Source organism: Ascidia mentula, chromosome 4 (genome assembly GCF_947561715.1).
Source record: "Ascidia mentula chromosome 4, kaAscMent1.1, whole genome shotgun sequence".
NCBI classification, from domain to species: Eukaryota; Metazoa; Chordata; class Ascidiacea; order Phlebobranchia; family Ascidiidae; genus Ascidia; species Ascidia mentula.
In genome coordinates, this window is record NC_138569.1 from 10585284 (window position 1) to 10598576 (window position 13293).

The 13293-nt window shown below is 35.7% G+C and overlaps 2 protein-coding genes across 2 annotated transcripts; both read right to left on the minus strand.

Annotated features, from left to right (window-relative positions):
* Window positions 1-1365: 1365 nt before the first annotated feature.
* Window positions 1366-5924, minus strand: LOC145897789 (uncharacterized). The gene is made up of 12 exons (XM_082986232.1): window positions 5791-5924; window positions 5573-5627; window positions 5272-5493; window positions 5108-5179; window positions 4888-5022; window positions 4659-4828; window positions 4308-4474; window positions 3834-3923; window positions 3677-3767; window positions 2124-3464; window positions 1758-1991; window positions 1366-1663 (listed from the first exon to the last, which is right to left on the minus strand). Exons 1-12 carry the CDS (start codon window positions 5895-5897, stop codon window positions 1639-1641), a joined length of 2709 nt encoding a protein of 902 aa, XP_082842358.1. The 5' UTR covers window positions 5898-5924; the 3' UTR covers window positions 1366-1638.
* An 846-nt stretch (window positions 5925-6770) lies between these two features.
* LOC145897013 (uncharacterized) lies at window positions 6771-13213 on the minus strand. Its single transcript, XM_082985166.1, has 21 exons — window positions 13071-13213; window positions 12881-12991; window positions 12718-12799; window positions 12481-12598; window positions 12140-12311; window positions 11856-11954; window positions 11645-11756; window positions 11468-11587; window positions 10985-11087; window positions 10832-10922; window positions 10572-10690; window positions 10062-10175; window positions 9710-9982; window positions 9406-9542; window positions 9219-9297; window positions 8788-8853; window positions 8164-8235; window positions 7903-7995; window positions 7737-7844; window positions 7504-7665; window positions 6771-7290 (listed from the first exon to the last, which is right to left on the minus strand). Exons 1-21 carry the CDS (start codon window positions 13160-13162, stop codon window positions 6971-6973), a joined length of 2643 nt encoding a protein of 880 aa, XP_082841292.1. The 5' UTR covers window positions 13163-13213; the 3' UTR covers window positions 6771-6970.
* Between the last annotated feature and the right edge of the window lie 80 nt (window positions 13214-13293).

Here is a 13293-nt window from a genome sequence, read left to right on the forward strand (position 1 = left end):
CCTATCAATCATATACAGTTGTACGTTTGTTAAAACTATATGACCAACTCTTTTGAACCACAGTCCGCGGCAGTTCGCAATAACTTCATAGCACTTGTGGTACAAATTGTTCCAGCAAACACAACTACCGCATTTGACACCCCGTATGATAATAAATTGTTTAAATGTTTCACACATCATGTAGCTCTAAGGATGTGTAAGGTTTCAACCTCACCAGCAAACCGTTGTATCCGAATAAACAGTATATTATCAGGCTATGGGAATAAATCCCAAGCCGGCGAATAGCTTTGAGTCTCAGTAATAATAGCAGTGTAACAGTAATACGATGAAACAAGTAGAATCGAATGGAATCAAATAGAATCAAATAGAATGGATTTACCGGTCTAAACTGGGCCATTTAAAGCTCTCCGTACTGAGAGCTGATTGGTCAATAATGTCACGTGATATCACGAACCGCTCGAAGTAATATAATACAAGAACATAGGTGTGATGTGACCTAGGCATAGGAGAACATTTTATGTGGTAAACAGGATGTTGAATGAATCACTTTACTCGAGAATATTCGATGGCTAAATCATTTGGGTCACATTATGGGATTATGCAGTACATGTGCAAAGCTGCGCGCAAAACATTACGCAATTCAAGCACTGGTTTCTGTGACGTATGTTACACATGTCTCCTTTCTTGCGCAGTGGTTCATAACTTCTTTTTATGTCATTTCCCACTTTCAGTTTGAACTGAATCCTTATTTCCCACTAGGCTATTTAAATTTTTTAATCAAGAATTTAATGATTTCCTTTTCGCTATTCCAGTTACACTAGTTTAACTTTTTCGACCGCATGGTAGCCTATATAACCAATTGGCAATAAGTGTAGCCTACGACATACAATGAATACAGATATTTCTTCTACTTCTGTTGTATATTTCGGTGCTGACTAATTACCCACACACAACCCTATAACTTCCCACCGGTGGTACAGATCTGGCACTTCAGCGTATTCATGGTTCCAAATTCGCGTCATAAATGGGTCTGACGCCATAATGTTCTTCTATAAAACGCGTGTAGCGCAGCGTGCCATAAACCGAAAATTTTCGTTTCGCCAAAGAAAGAAAAATCTAGAATTAACTGCAACTAGCGCTTCTTGCAGCTACGTGCGCTTTTGCTTCCTCGTTAGTGAGGAAAATCGCAGCACGTGGAACAAAATACTCAAAATCAAATAATTTTCCCAATTCTAAATCCAACTACTTTATGTTTCCTGTTCCAGCTTACTACCTTCTTTTGAACAAAGTTTCAACAACAAAAAATGGGTTCAGGCCTTTTACACCAATAGCTTTAGTTTCATTTTTTTACAATTGCCATTATTGCAAACTGAATGGAAATTTATTAACTTTCGAAAGCGCAACAGCACAAATGAAGCATACTTGCACGAATTAGAATGAAAAAGTTTTATGCAGATTTTACAAATCATGATTCATTTTTTCTTATCATCTCTCCATAAACTCCAACATCAGCCAGAATCACAAACAGTTTTTCACTGCAAATTGCTGGGTGCAAGTTCCTAACAATATTTGCCATATTTAGCTGACATCTCACACTGAAAGTATAAGCTAATGAACAGGCATTTGAAATCTTTTGCTTCACTCGGTGCTGGATGGGAGTTCCCTGTTAATAACACAACACACCATCATGACATTGAGTGTTACATGCATGATATCACAAATGAATGTGAGCATGTTTATGAGAAACAACTTCTTACCCATCCGAGTTCTGTGATATTCCTTCATCAATGTTTGGCACGGGATTTGTTTCCACAACATTTTCTGCTGATGTTACTGCATTAGTTTTCGTATCTGAATCTTCATCTGTATTGTCTGTGGCAACCCCAGCAGTATGTTGTGGTTCCTCCACTGTTTCAACCTGAATTTGTGAAGAATTTGTTTTTTCACCAGATTCTTGAACCTCAGTTGTCAGAGCATCATCGAAGTTGTCTCTGCACAACACAATTGCTGATCTTACACGCGGTCACTTTATATTGCTAAATGCAGAAAATACTGTAACAAAAATTAGAAACGGCCAATAAGGTGGCCTAATCTTATATATATAATATAAAAATACAACCTACCCTTCTTCACTATCAACACTTTTAAAGTCATCATCATCTGATTTACTTCCTTCAGTTTGTTGGTCTTCTTTACCATCTTTAATTTCAACTTCATCACACTTGTCAGTTTCCAGATTTGCAGTTATTTTTTCATTGCTGTTGGCATCTTCTCCATTTTGTTTTGATGAATCATATAATTCACTACTATTTTCATCCTTGGTACCAGGACTGTCAGCATTTATAATTGCTTCGGTTTGGAGTTTTTCTTCTGGCTCTTCAGGTACAGCATCAACTGACAGTGCACTTTCAGTTGTTTTTTCTTCAACATCTTTTTGAGTTAAAGAACTTGACTCGGGGGTTACAGTGTCACTGCTCATTTCTCCCCTTTGTTCACCTGTGAATGCATCAATTGTTCCCGGTTCAATTTGAATAGGATCTGCACTAACAGCAACCCTTTCTTCCCCATCTCCAGAGTTTGATTCATCAGTCTGTTTCTCATCTGAATTAGGCACATTTTTATCAATGGATTCACTCGGAACCTCTACATCAGCTATTTCCAATTTATCACTAGCTTCATCCATCTTTTCCTTTTTCAAAATAGGATTAACATCTGTAGTGGTGGAATCACTAATCAGATCTACTGCACCAGCAGATTCCAAAGGTTTATCACCTGTTACATCCTTATTTTCCTCTTTGTTGATATCATCAACTTGCTGAGTAGCACCGCTATTTGAATCACCTGCACTGGTAGACTCCAAGGGTTTGGTACTGTCTCCATCTTCATTTTTCTCTTCAACAATAGGATTAACTTGCTGAGTAGCACCGCTATTTGAATCTACTGCACTGGTAGACTCCAAGGGTTTGGTACTGTCTCCATCTTCATTTTTCTCTTCAACAATAGGATTAACTTGCTGAGTAGCACCGCTATTTGAATCACCTGCACTGGTAGACTCCATGGGTTTGGTACTGTCTCCATCTTCATTTTTCTCTTCAACAATAGGATCAACTTGCGGAGTAGCATTGTAACTTGGACTTCTCATCTCCATTTCAGTTGCCCAGTCATCAACTTTTCTAAAATTTTCAGGGGTTTTCATTGGGCTTATCATTGAACCACCACTGTTTGGAGTTTTATTTGCCGATGAGTTAGATTCAGAATCTCCTGAGTTTGGGGTCTCTTGGTTTTTTATGGAGACTTTAAGATCAGGATGTTTTTTGGCTTTTTCTTGTGGCTTTGGGGTGACACCCTTGGGTTCTCTACCTCTACCTCTTCCACGACCCCTGCCCCGACCTCTTCCACGGGAGTAGTTGTTAAACTGATTTGTGGTGCTCTCTGATGATTGTTCTTGCTCATGAGAAAGATTTCTAAATGTCACAAAAATTGGCAGGTAAAAATAGAAGCAAATTAAAAGAGACAACCTCTCTGTGATAAATAAGGTAGTCGCCAAAAAGTAGTCAATAATTTGTGCTACAACAAAAGGAAAGCTGTTTTATCATTTTAGGCATTTTGTAAATATGTAACCAAACTACGTTCCTTTACAATTAGTTGCTGAAGTTAACACTCAAAGTATTCTTACCTGGCAGAATGATGGGTTTCTTCATCTTCATGAGAATATGTTTTAGGTCTGCTGTTATTTGGGTTTTGAGTGTCATCATTCTGCGACTTATCTGCAAATATTTTAGGCCAATATAATTTTTGCAAATACGTTTATCGTCGGTAAATAATAAACCTACGTCCTGCAGAGCTACTTGCATGTCCTGAACCCCTTTCATTTTTTGTCCTTCTTGGTCTTTCCTTTGGTTGCTGTTGTTGATCACCATCGTCTAATCCAACATTTTTTTTATTACTGTAAAGATAATTTCACTTCTTTGTTCTTTTAAAAGTTTTACATAAACAAGTCTAGGTTGGTCGGTTTGTTGTATATGAAAGTTATCTTAATGAATATTATGGCTCTTTTTGCACATATATGAATTGGGTTAACCCGAGCCAGAAGCACTACCGGCTATGTGGTTCATCTCTATCATTTGGGACATAGTTGGGTACCCAACAGATCAACGTTGACCGAAAGGTACCACAAAGTGGAAATCTGTGTGCCTGCTAGTGTAAAAGCTAGTGCAATGCCACAGTCAACAGTTGCACTGATGAGACCTTTCAGGTCGATACAGTGTGTACACCCTGTCTGTGACTTTCAAAGTGTAAGAAGTTACCCAAAGTCGGCCAATTTCCTTCTGGGTCTTGTGAAGAGCCAGATTTACGATGCTCTCTATTTCTTGTTTGCTGTGGTTGGCGTGACTCAGAATATTGGTCTCTGTAACTGCGTTGTCCTCTGGGTTGTTGATGTTGTGGAGGTCTGTCACTTTTGTGACTATTCTCACTGCAAGCAGCCAATAAAGACAACAGTGATTCTATTCAACAACAAATGTTATTACTTCTTGAGCATAAACAGTTTTCCATTAGGTCTTAATAGCTAACAAATGGGAGTGCTATAAGAGCAGCCAAAACATCCTATAATTAGTCCCTGCAAATAGCAACCGTTTTTATCAAATTAGGTGGCTTACTGCTTTTCATTGTCCCATTCTCTTCTCCACTGACCAGCCTCGGTGTGAGATCTTCTCATACGTTCGTTGTCAGCTTGTTCCTGTTGTGTCTTCCATTGTGCATAATCTCGTCTCTGTCGACCAGTCATCTCAACAGTCATTTCCATTTGAGTTCTTGGGCCATCGTAATTCTATTGTTTTACAATAACCTATTACAATGTGCATAAGTTTTTAGTAACGATACAAATACCCTTTGGTTTGGGCGATCACGTTTTGGATTGTATTGAAAAGATTTTGGTGGAGGTCTTCGTGGATATTCCTCCCTTCCGTCACGTTTAGGGTCATGTAGATAACCAACAGGATCTTGCCAGTCAGAATCTCCTTTCTAACAGTAAGGATTTGTACTCCATAAAAATATATATACTGATAACTTCATTTTAAGTTTTTTTTAACACACACGGTATATAGACCTGGACTTGTCCAGACATCTGTGCTTCCATTTTATCTACGTTGGTTCTTCTTTGTCTTTCTCTTTCTTCAGCCTGTAAGGCATTGTGCACCCATGTTATGTACAATTCCCAATACAACTCTCGTAAGTTTATTTTACTACAACAAATCATTAACATCCACCAACCTGTTGATTATAGCGGGATGGTTCTTCATATCTCTCATTGTGCCTCCCATACTTTTGTGGTTGTCTTTGGTCTGGAGCTCTTCTCGGGTTTCCCCTACGTTCATTATAGCTCTGATCTGGTTGTCTATATCTCTGTTGCTTTTGTGGTTGGTAATCATCACCACCATCCCAGGGCTCATCCATATGAGCATGATAATTGGAGTTTGCTCCTCTGGCTTTGCTCTATGACAGATGGACAAGAGTCCAATAAAATTTCAATCACATTTCATGCATAAATTCCAGATCGTTGTTTTTTACAAACCTTCCTAGCTTCATTCTGGGGGCTGTCTATGGACCTTCCAACTGCAACTGCATGCCTAAAAACATTTTTTGATATTACTCTATATTGCAGGGTATGACATGTTATGATAATGACAGTAGTCTTCCATTTCTTGCCTTCAAATTTTTACACAATAATGAAGGCTTGCACACACACACACACACATTTGTTTCATTGTCTCAAACTAAGGTTTTACACACTTTTTATCTTCTTCGATCAACTTGTGTCTTTTCTCCAGAAGTTGATTTTTCTCCCGCAATAATTTTATTTTTAGACTAATTGCTTCTTCCTTCGTTGAATCATCCATTACTTACAATTATTTGCCTCCCTGTCGATATAATTTTGAGTAAAATTCACATGTGTTGTTAATTACGTTGCGACAACGGAGATCAACAGTGGTTACATTTACAAGAAATTATAGTTGTGAGACAATTAAAGACATAGGACTGATCGTTTTTGTTTTGTGATGGATCTAAAACAATCAAAACAAACGAACGAAACCTCACTGAAACAAAGTTCCCCACTGATCGACACAATTTTGAACGCCCAATAACTTTTGATTTTACGAGGTAGAAACATGTCCAAATCGGACCTCGTGAAACGAAGAGCTCACGATGTTGAACAACTTACAATTTTTTTATTTTTATATCCCGAACAAACTAAATAAGCCACTTTTCCAGAATTTGGCAAAAAAATATTATTGTCCCTTCATTTTCCTAAAAATGATCGGAGTTGGGAAATCTCGCCAAAGAGGTTTGTATAGGGTCCCGGAGTAATGGTGGTAGCGAATTTATGCGGTGTTCGCCACATGGTTTTCATGGAAGGTCATCCAAAGCGGAGGACCCAATATGGGACAAGTGTGAAGGCTAGCTACATTCTGTGTATCTGAGACCACGATGGCTGGTCCCAGTGTTTGTTTTCACAAAAACGAATTAATTATAATTACATGAGTACTTCCTATGGCCGACTGACTTGATTCATTAGAACAATTTCTATGTAAACAAATGCAATTCAGTCACCTAAATTACACATTCAGTCACAAAAGATCCCTAAAATTGCTCTTGACAGATTATATAGGCCGTTTCGTCGTGAACGACGAGCAAAATCACAGAATACACGACGTCCAATGTTAGCACATACTGTATAACTCAACAACACAAACCAAATTTTAATGTGCCGCTTTACTAACTCACATATACCTATGTTTCAAAAACGCTTTTCTTACACATGAACGTTGCAACAGTAAACTTCACCATCCACATTAAGGGCAGCTATTGCATGAACTCTGGTACAACGCAAAATTCTGTCGGTAATCGATTTAAAAAACAAATGACAAAAATTTTATTTTAGTAGGACGAAAAACCTTAGACAAATAATGCGTTATTGTTTCATGGGTCGCGTTCGTTGAAGATTGGGTGTTTGCAAATCAATGAGAAGCTCTGAACTCGAACGGGGATTTAGAGATACTTCCTGCAATGTGGGTCTTTCTACAGTTGGGGTCATTTGCAGAAGGTTCGTGTAAGCTTCTGAAGTCGGACCCAAGTCCACTAAAGGCGACACAACACGTTTAGAGCAACGCAATCTCTTGCCAGAAGTCGATTCAGCTATTGGTGGAGGTGTTTCCATAAGCAAATCAATCGGATTGTTACGCGCAGAGGACTGCTGCGAACAAACCGGCTTCGTAATCTCTTCCAACGACACTGCAACACAATGTTAATTTGTCATATTTAGCAGCACACTTTAAACAATGTATTTTGACGGTAATTCCTTTATTTTAAACTGTCTCCACTAGTGTCACCTTTTGGCAACTATTTTCATACATTTTTCGTGGAAACGTGATTGTGGAAAATATTTTAAACTGATGTGAAGTCAAAAACCACTTAACTGCCAAAAATACCCTTTAGAAAACTTACCAAGCTCATCACTCACAGACACAAGTTTGCCAGTTGCTGCTGGAGGTGTCGAAGGGGGACTATTTTCTGCATCAGAAAGATCAAGGAGTTCGCAACCTAAACCTGATTTGCTCAAGGAACGGAGGTCCACCCCACTTAGAAAAGACTCAAAGTTGTCAAGGTCTAAAATAATACGAAATTGGGTAAATTGCAAAAAATATAATCAATTTTTATAACCACAAGAAAAAATGGACCTGGCGATATATTGACAGGAGAGTCGGAGGAACTACTCTGAGATGAAAATACTGGTGTAGCTGTCCCTCTATATTGAATATTATTTTCACATTCAAGACCTCCACTACCTAAAAATGGATTAAAGTTTAATGTAAAAAGCAAATAATGCCTAATCTTGCAACTTACTGCTTGGGGAACTTCGTTGTGAAGAATTATTTGGTGTTGAGGTTGAACTCAAACTGTCATCGGATAACACTTGTTCATATTTCAGTGAGGTATCTGCCAAATACAAATGTATGATATTTATGTGTTTGTAAGAAATCAATTTTAGGCAAAATGTAGAACATTTCCAGACATTGGCAAACAACAGAAAGCAAAATGGCAAATTATCTGACCTTGCTATTGGTCTAAGTTGTTCCACATTGTGTTAGCCAAAATTATACATACCAATAGGGGCAAATGAAGTTTGATCACGCACTTGTTGTAATCGATCTTGTAAAATATCTGTTGATGATCGATCTATAAATATGATATGCAAAATATGTGTGTGTAATGTGATTAAGTTTCAACATACAAATATAGTGAAATGCAACCAAAATATCACCATAAACACTTGATGTCTTGATGTTTTTTAATGCATTTTAAGTCTTAGCTACTAAAGCCATTATTAACAAAGTTAAATGATATCAACATAAGCAGCAAGTAATATATTGAACATGATAATAAGTTTTATTATATTGTATCTAGTTTAATTTTGTTCTAAATTTTTTAAAACATTTCAAAAGTCCCAACTTGTTGATTGTGTATGAAATATAACCAATGTTTTATTTAATTGTACATCAGAATTTTTGTATTTTATTAGATTTGGGATTAAGAGATGAAAAAAAAAACTATATCTATATTTCTGCACCAGTGTGCACAAGTCACTAAATGTCTCTGATCATCGAGGAGTTAATTAGTATATTCATCTACTGACAAGAAACTCAACAACATTGTTATGCAAAGCCCTCACAAAAAAAGCATTTTTTTAATAGAATTGACAATAGTTTGTCATACGCCAGACACACTAACCAGTTGACAAATTAGCAAGTGGTGGAGTTCGTTGAAGTTTGTCCAAAGAGATAAACGCAGTTCTGTCTAAAAGTATTAAATTTGGAAGTAAATACAAGCTACATGTTAAAACCTAAGTAATGTTTAATTTACCTACTACGACTTTTCAACATATAAACCTCCCTTGCTCGCTGTGTATTTTATAATGTTTTTAATTTTTATTGTGCACAGTGCATTTAATTTGTTTTTTACCCTTCGTTTTTATCACTACCACAGGCAACTCCGTTGGGCTCTAATCTTGACAATTGCGCTTATTCAACTTACCGCATTTTTCTACTTATCGCAACTTCATTTGCCTTTATTTTACATTGAAAATGATTGTAGAAAACAATCGAAACGTCTGTATGAAGTTCTCTACCATTGTATGGGCTATCTTGTTTAGAATAATTTACCTAATTGTGAGGTTGAATCTTGGTGGTAAACAACAACAGGATTCTCTGATACATTTTCATTCACAGTGCAGTTCACAATCTGCACATGAACAAAAAACATCAATGGTTCCCTTTGTTTAACATACCAGTATTATTTACAATTAACTAATACATGTTATATCTTTCAACTAAATTTATAAAATTTAACCTGTTCAATCAACTTTGTCTCAGCATGTTCTTCTTTGTAGGGTGTCCCAGTTGTCGATGGTGGAAAAGGTGAAGAAGGCAGAGATATCGACTTTCTGCCTCTTACTTTAGATTGAAAATGAGACTTTCTGTGTATTTCTGAAAAATTTAACCAACACAATATTTATATAAAACAGCAGTATACAAAATTTATATGTAAAATGGAGTTTCTTGTATGCAATTAAACCGATGTGCAATATAAAAAGATTCATTGCTAACACAGTGTCTAACACTTAAACAGTCCCACTACTAAAATAGAAAATTACCTGGAGTGAGGTGTTGAGCCTTTACCGGCTTTCTGACATGTAACGTTTGTTTGAAATTTGTTCGTTTATGTGTTCCCTGCACCAAAGTTGATTTTGTCAGCGATGGTTTTGGTGATTTAACAGTGGGAGATTTATGCAGGATATCCTGAACGGAAATATTCCACGCTTGTGATGCAGTGGAAGTGTCCAGATCTATGCAAGGCTTTCCTCTGACGAGGTCCTTTTTATGATCAGGAGATATAAGTTCATCAAGAAACAACAAGTCCTTGTTATCTGTACACAGAAAACTATTGTGAGGAATGAGATTGACCAACATAGCGTTATACAATTTTAAATTTTGTCAAAAAAATACCTGCAGGCATCAGATATATTTCAGCTAAACCTAGGGCATGTTGAGGTGAACAAATTGAGTTTTCCCCCGTGCTTTCAGTGTCACTTTCATCATCCAACGAATCATGTAAACTAACTGTAAATTAGACAACAAAAAGAGTGTATGAGTAAAAGAAAAGCTTTTTTAAATGGTAATTTACCAACTAACTTTTTTAAGATTATGTTAATTTGCTACAAAGATTTAGTGCATTCCTTTTGCCATATATTATTAGTATCAATTAAAAAAAATAAAATAAATTTCTGGTGAATTTAAAACAAAATACGATACTCAAGGGAGGTTTTCAGGATGATATACCCCACATGTGTTTCGATTATATTCTATGAAAAAACTTTAGTGAAATCATTACTTGCGTACAGCAGGAAATACTTGCAAAACTGTTTCACTCATACTTAATATATTTGAGTACCACTAAAACAGTTTGCCTTTTTATGCAGAGCTGTACACAGCTTACACAACACAAACCATGATTACCAGAATCAGTTTCATTTTCAATTGTTAACATTTTTCTCTGATCATAAATTTCTTTAAGTTTGTAAATGTGATCAGCAGTCTGTTGTTCTAAATCCTGTTTGGTAATTTCCAATGTTTTCCTGTAATAAATGCAATAATGATTCAAATTACCAACTGGAAAAAACCTAAACAAAATACTGAGATGTGTAACAAAATCTTTGAAATAGCGGTTGAAGTGTGCTTGCAAAATTTAAATTTAATTATGTGAAAAGTATGAGGACCTGATATCTGCCAAAGATTCCAGTTCGCTTCTGTGCAACTTATGCTGAAGTGATAAAAAGTTTGTGTTGCTCTCAAAATTTGGAACACCATCTGTGGAAATACAAGTCGCTGTAAATTTAACAAGTGATTATAATTGGAAAAAGTTAACAAACCTTCATGAATTTTGTCAGTGATGAGCGCAAGAGATAAATCAGCAAGTGACGCAAGACTCGCTAAGTTTATTTTTCCACCCTGGTACAAGCTTGTCCCAACTGACTGAAAAAATTGTTTTATAATTTGAGCACTTGTGGGTGCTTTTGAGCCTAAGAATAACATATGCAATCCATTCAATAATTTATGTAAAAACACTTAAAGCTATTTTTAAATATCTGCATAGATGAATTCCTTGTAGATCAAAATAAAAAATAATTTGCTATGTCAAAATCCACAGTAAATACAAGAAACTTTTTGAAAGTTTTCCTAAAACTGCATCATGCCTAAATTTGATAATTGTTACCAAACAAATAGCATTTTTGATTAATCTGAATGATAAATCCTAAAAAAACAAAAAATTCAATAAATATATCTGGAACCCTAAAAAAAACGCTTGAAAAAACTTTTAATTACACACATAAAGAATAATCACTAAGTCACACCTGGTATATTTCTTCTTGGCATTCATCCAGCAGCTTTGCAGGAACTTTTACTTGCAATTCATTGGAATCCACAGCATAATGATCTCTTTCACCACACAAAACACTATTTAACACTTCCCTCTGAGGATAAAAAAACAAAGTAAACAACTTTACTTTTACCAATTCCTTTCAACTCACCAAGTAGGATGTGCTTTCAACAGTTGCAGAAAGTTGATTCCACATTGATCTGGCTGTTTCCATGCTTTTTACTGCTTCTTGCTTGCAACATTTCTTATGTTCTACAAATTTTCTGAAATACAACAGAGATTAAAAAATCGCCAAAGAAAGTTTACTAAAGAGGTAAAAACAGTTTTTTAATGCAAACAAAAAATGTCAATTGAAAATTAACCTTTCCGACTTTATCCTGTGTTTGTCCATTATGTGGGATCGAGTTTGAAGCAGTTTCTTTTTCTGCTGCTGCAGCAAGTGATAAAGTTTGACTTGTTTCCTGTAAAGGAAATGTCCTTGAAGCTACATAATATGCTGTAATCCTATAGTCACTGGCTCAAAATGGACTTATTTAGGTTGTGAAATTTGCAATTTGAGAGTCTCTATTGCAGCAAAAGCTTGTCAGTTCATATATTATATGTTAAAATATAAAAAAAACTACTACAATAATAAATGTTAGAATACTCAGAAAAGTGTTGTATTTGATTATCATTCTTTCTGATATTTATCATCTGGGAATGTAGCTTGATGAACGAATGGTGCAAAAACACTTCAATGCCTTGTCTCTGAATTTTGTGCAGTCTTTTATCGCTACTTAACATGGTTGGTTGTGGGATTCCACCCTCACTGACTTTTCCTAATAAAAAAAAACATGTGTCTAAAAAACTAATTATGTGTTTTTGCCACACAATTTGTGGAAGTACAAAAACTTTCAGCATAATTTGTTTGTTATTATTCTCTTTTTATTGTGCAAAATATTTAACCATATATTTTTAAAGTTTTAGGTAAATTCACGGTGATGTTACCTGCTAGTGTGAATAATACATAGTTGGAAAAATGAAACATTAAATGGATAAACTCTCTTCCACCAGGAGACATAAATACAGTAGAATTAACTTTGGGGAAAGTTGGCAATTTGCTTTCCTGAAAACAAAAACATTGATAAAAATTTGGAATACAATGATTCAAGTTCAAACTGTCAATACATATTAGGTGTTACATCAAGCTATACCATAACAAACATAACATGTATTGAAACGTACATCAGCAATTCTTCTTAGCCAGTTGTAACACACTTTCCTGAATTCTTGAGTTGACTGCTTGTTGCTCATGGGAAAACATGTTCTGAAATTAATATTATCGAAACCTTGCTTTAAGTAAACTCTTCTCTATCAGATAATATTTTTAAAAACAAAACATACTAACCTAAAAAGTTCCTGTGCTTGCTTTGCATTTAGCTTTTTAAATAGAAAATGACAAACAACTGAAAAAGCTCTGTTGTTTGGTTTGTCAAACATATACTCATCAAAGCGACAACTACAAAGACAAATTGCAGGGTTACAAGAAATTTTACAAAAGTTTTAGTATATCTTAAGTATTGCAGTAACATATATACCCATGTTTCTGTTCTTCTGCTTGCACTTCAAAGCCTAGTGCCAATAGATTTAAAAACAAGGCATGTTGTTCCTTGTGAACACTGCTGGGCATAGTAAGCCAGTTTTTGTCCTATATTCTGTATATTACAAACATCAGTTACACGTTCGAATGTAAGTTAATGATTGCATGTTTACATCCAAATACAAGGAACAAACCTAGGACTTCAATGAACTGAGGAAATC

Coding starts and splice junctions, on each gene's coding strand:
- LOC145897789 (XM_082986232.1), bottom strand. CDS start 5,897: ATGGATGATTCAACGAAGGAAGAAGCAATTAGTCTAAAAATAAAATTA. Junction 3,924..4,307: donor AGGAAATTGGCCGACTTTGG/GTAACTTCTTAC, acceptor ATGTTGGATTAG/ACGATGGTGATCAACAACAG. Junction 3,465..3,676: donor GAAACCCATCATTCTGCCAG/GTAAGAATACTT, acceptor TGTGACATTTAG/AAATCTTTCTCATGAGCAAG.
- LOC145897013 (XM_082985166.1), bottom strand. CDS start 13,162: ATGCCCAGCAGTGTTCACAAGGAACAACATGCCTTGTTTTTAAATCTA. Junction 12,800..12,880: donor CAAGCACAGGAACTTTTTAG/GTTAGTATGTTT, acceptor TATTAATTTCAG/AACATGTTTTCCCATGAGCA. Junction 9,983..10,061: donor AATATATCTGATGCCTGCAG/GTATTTTTTTGA, acceptor TTCTGTGTACAG/ATAACAAGGACTTGTTGTTT.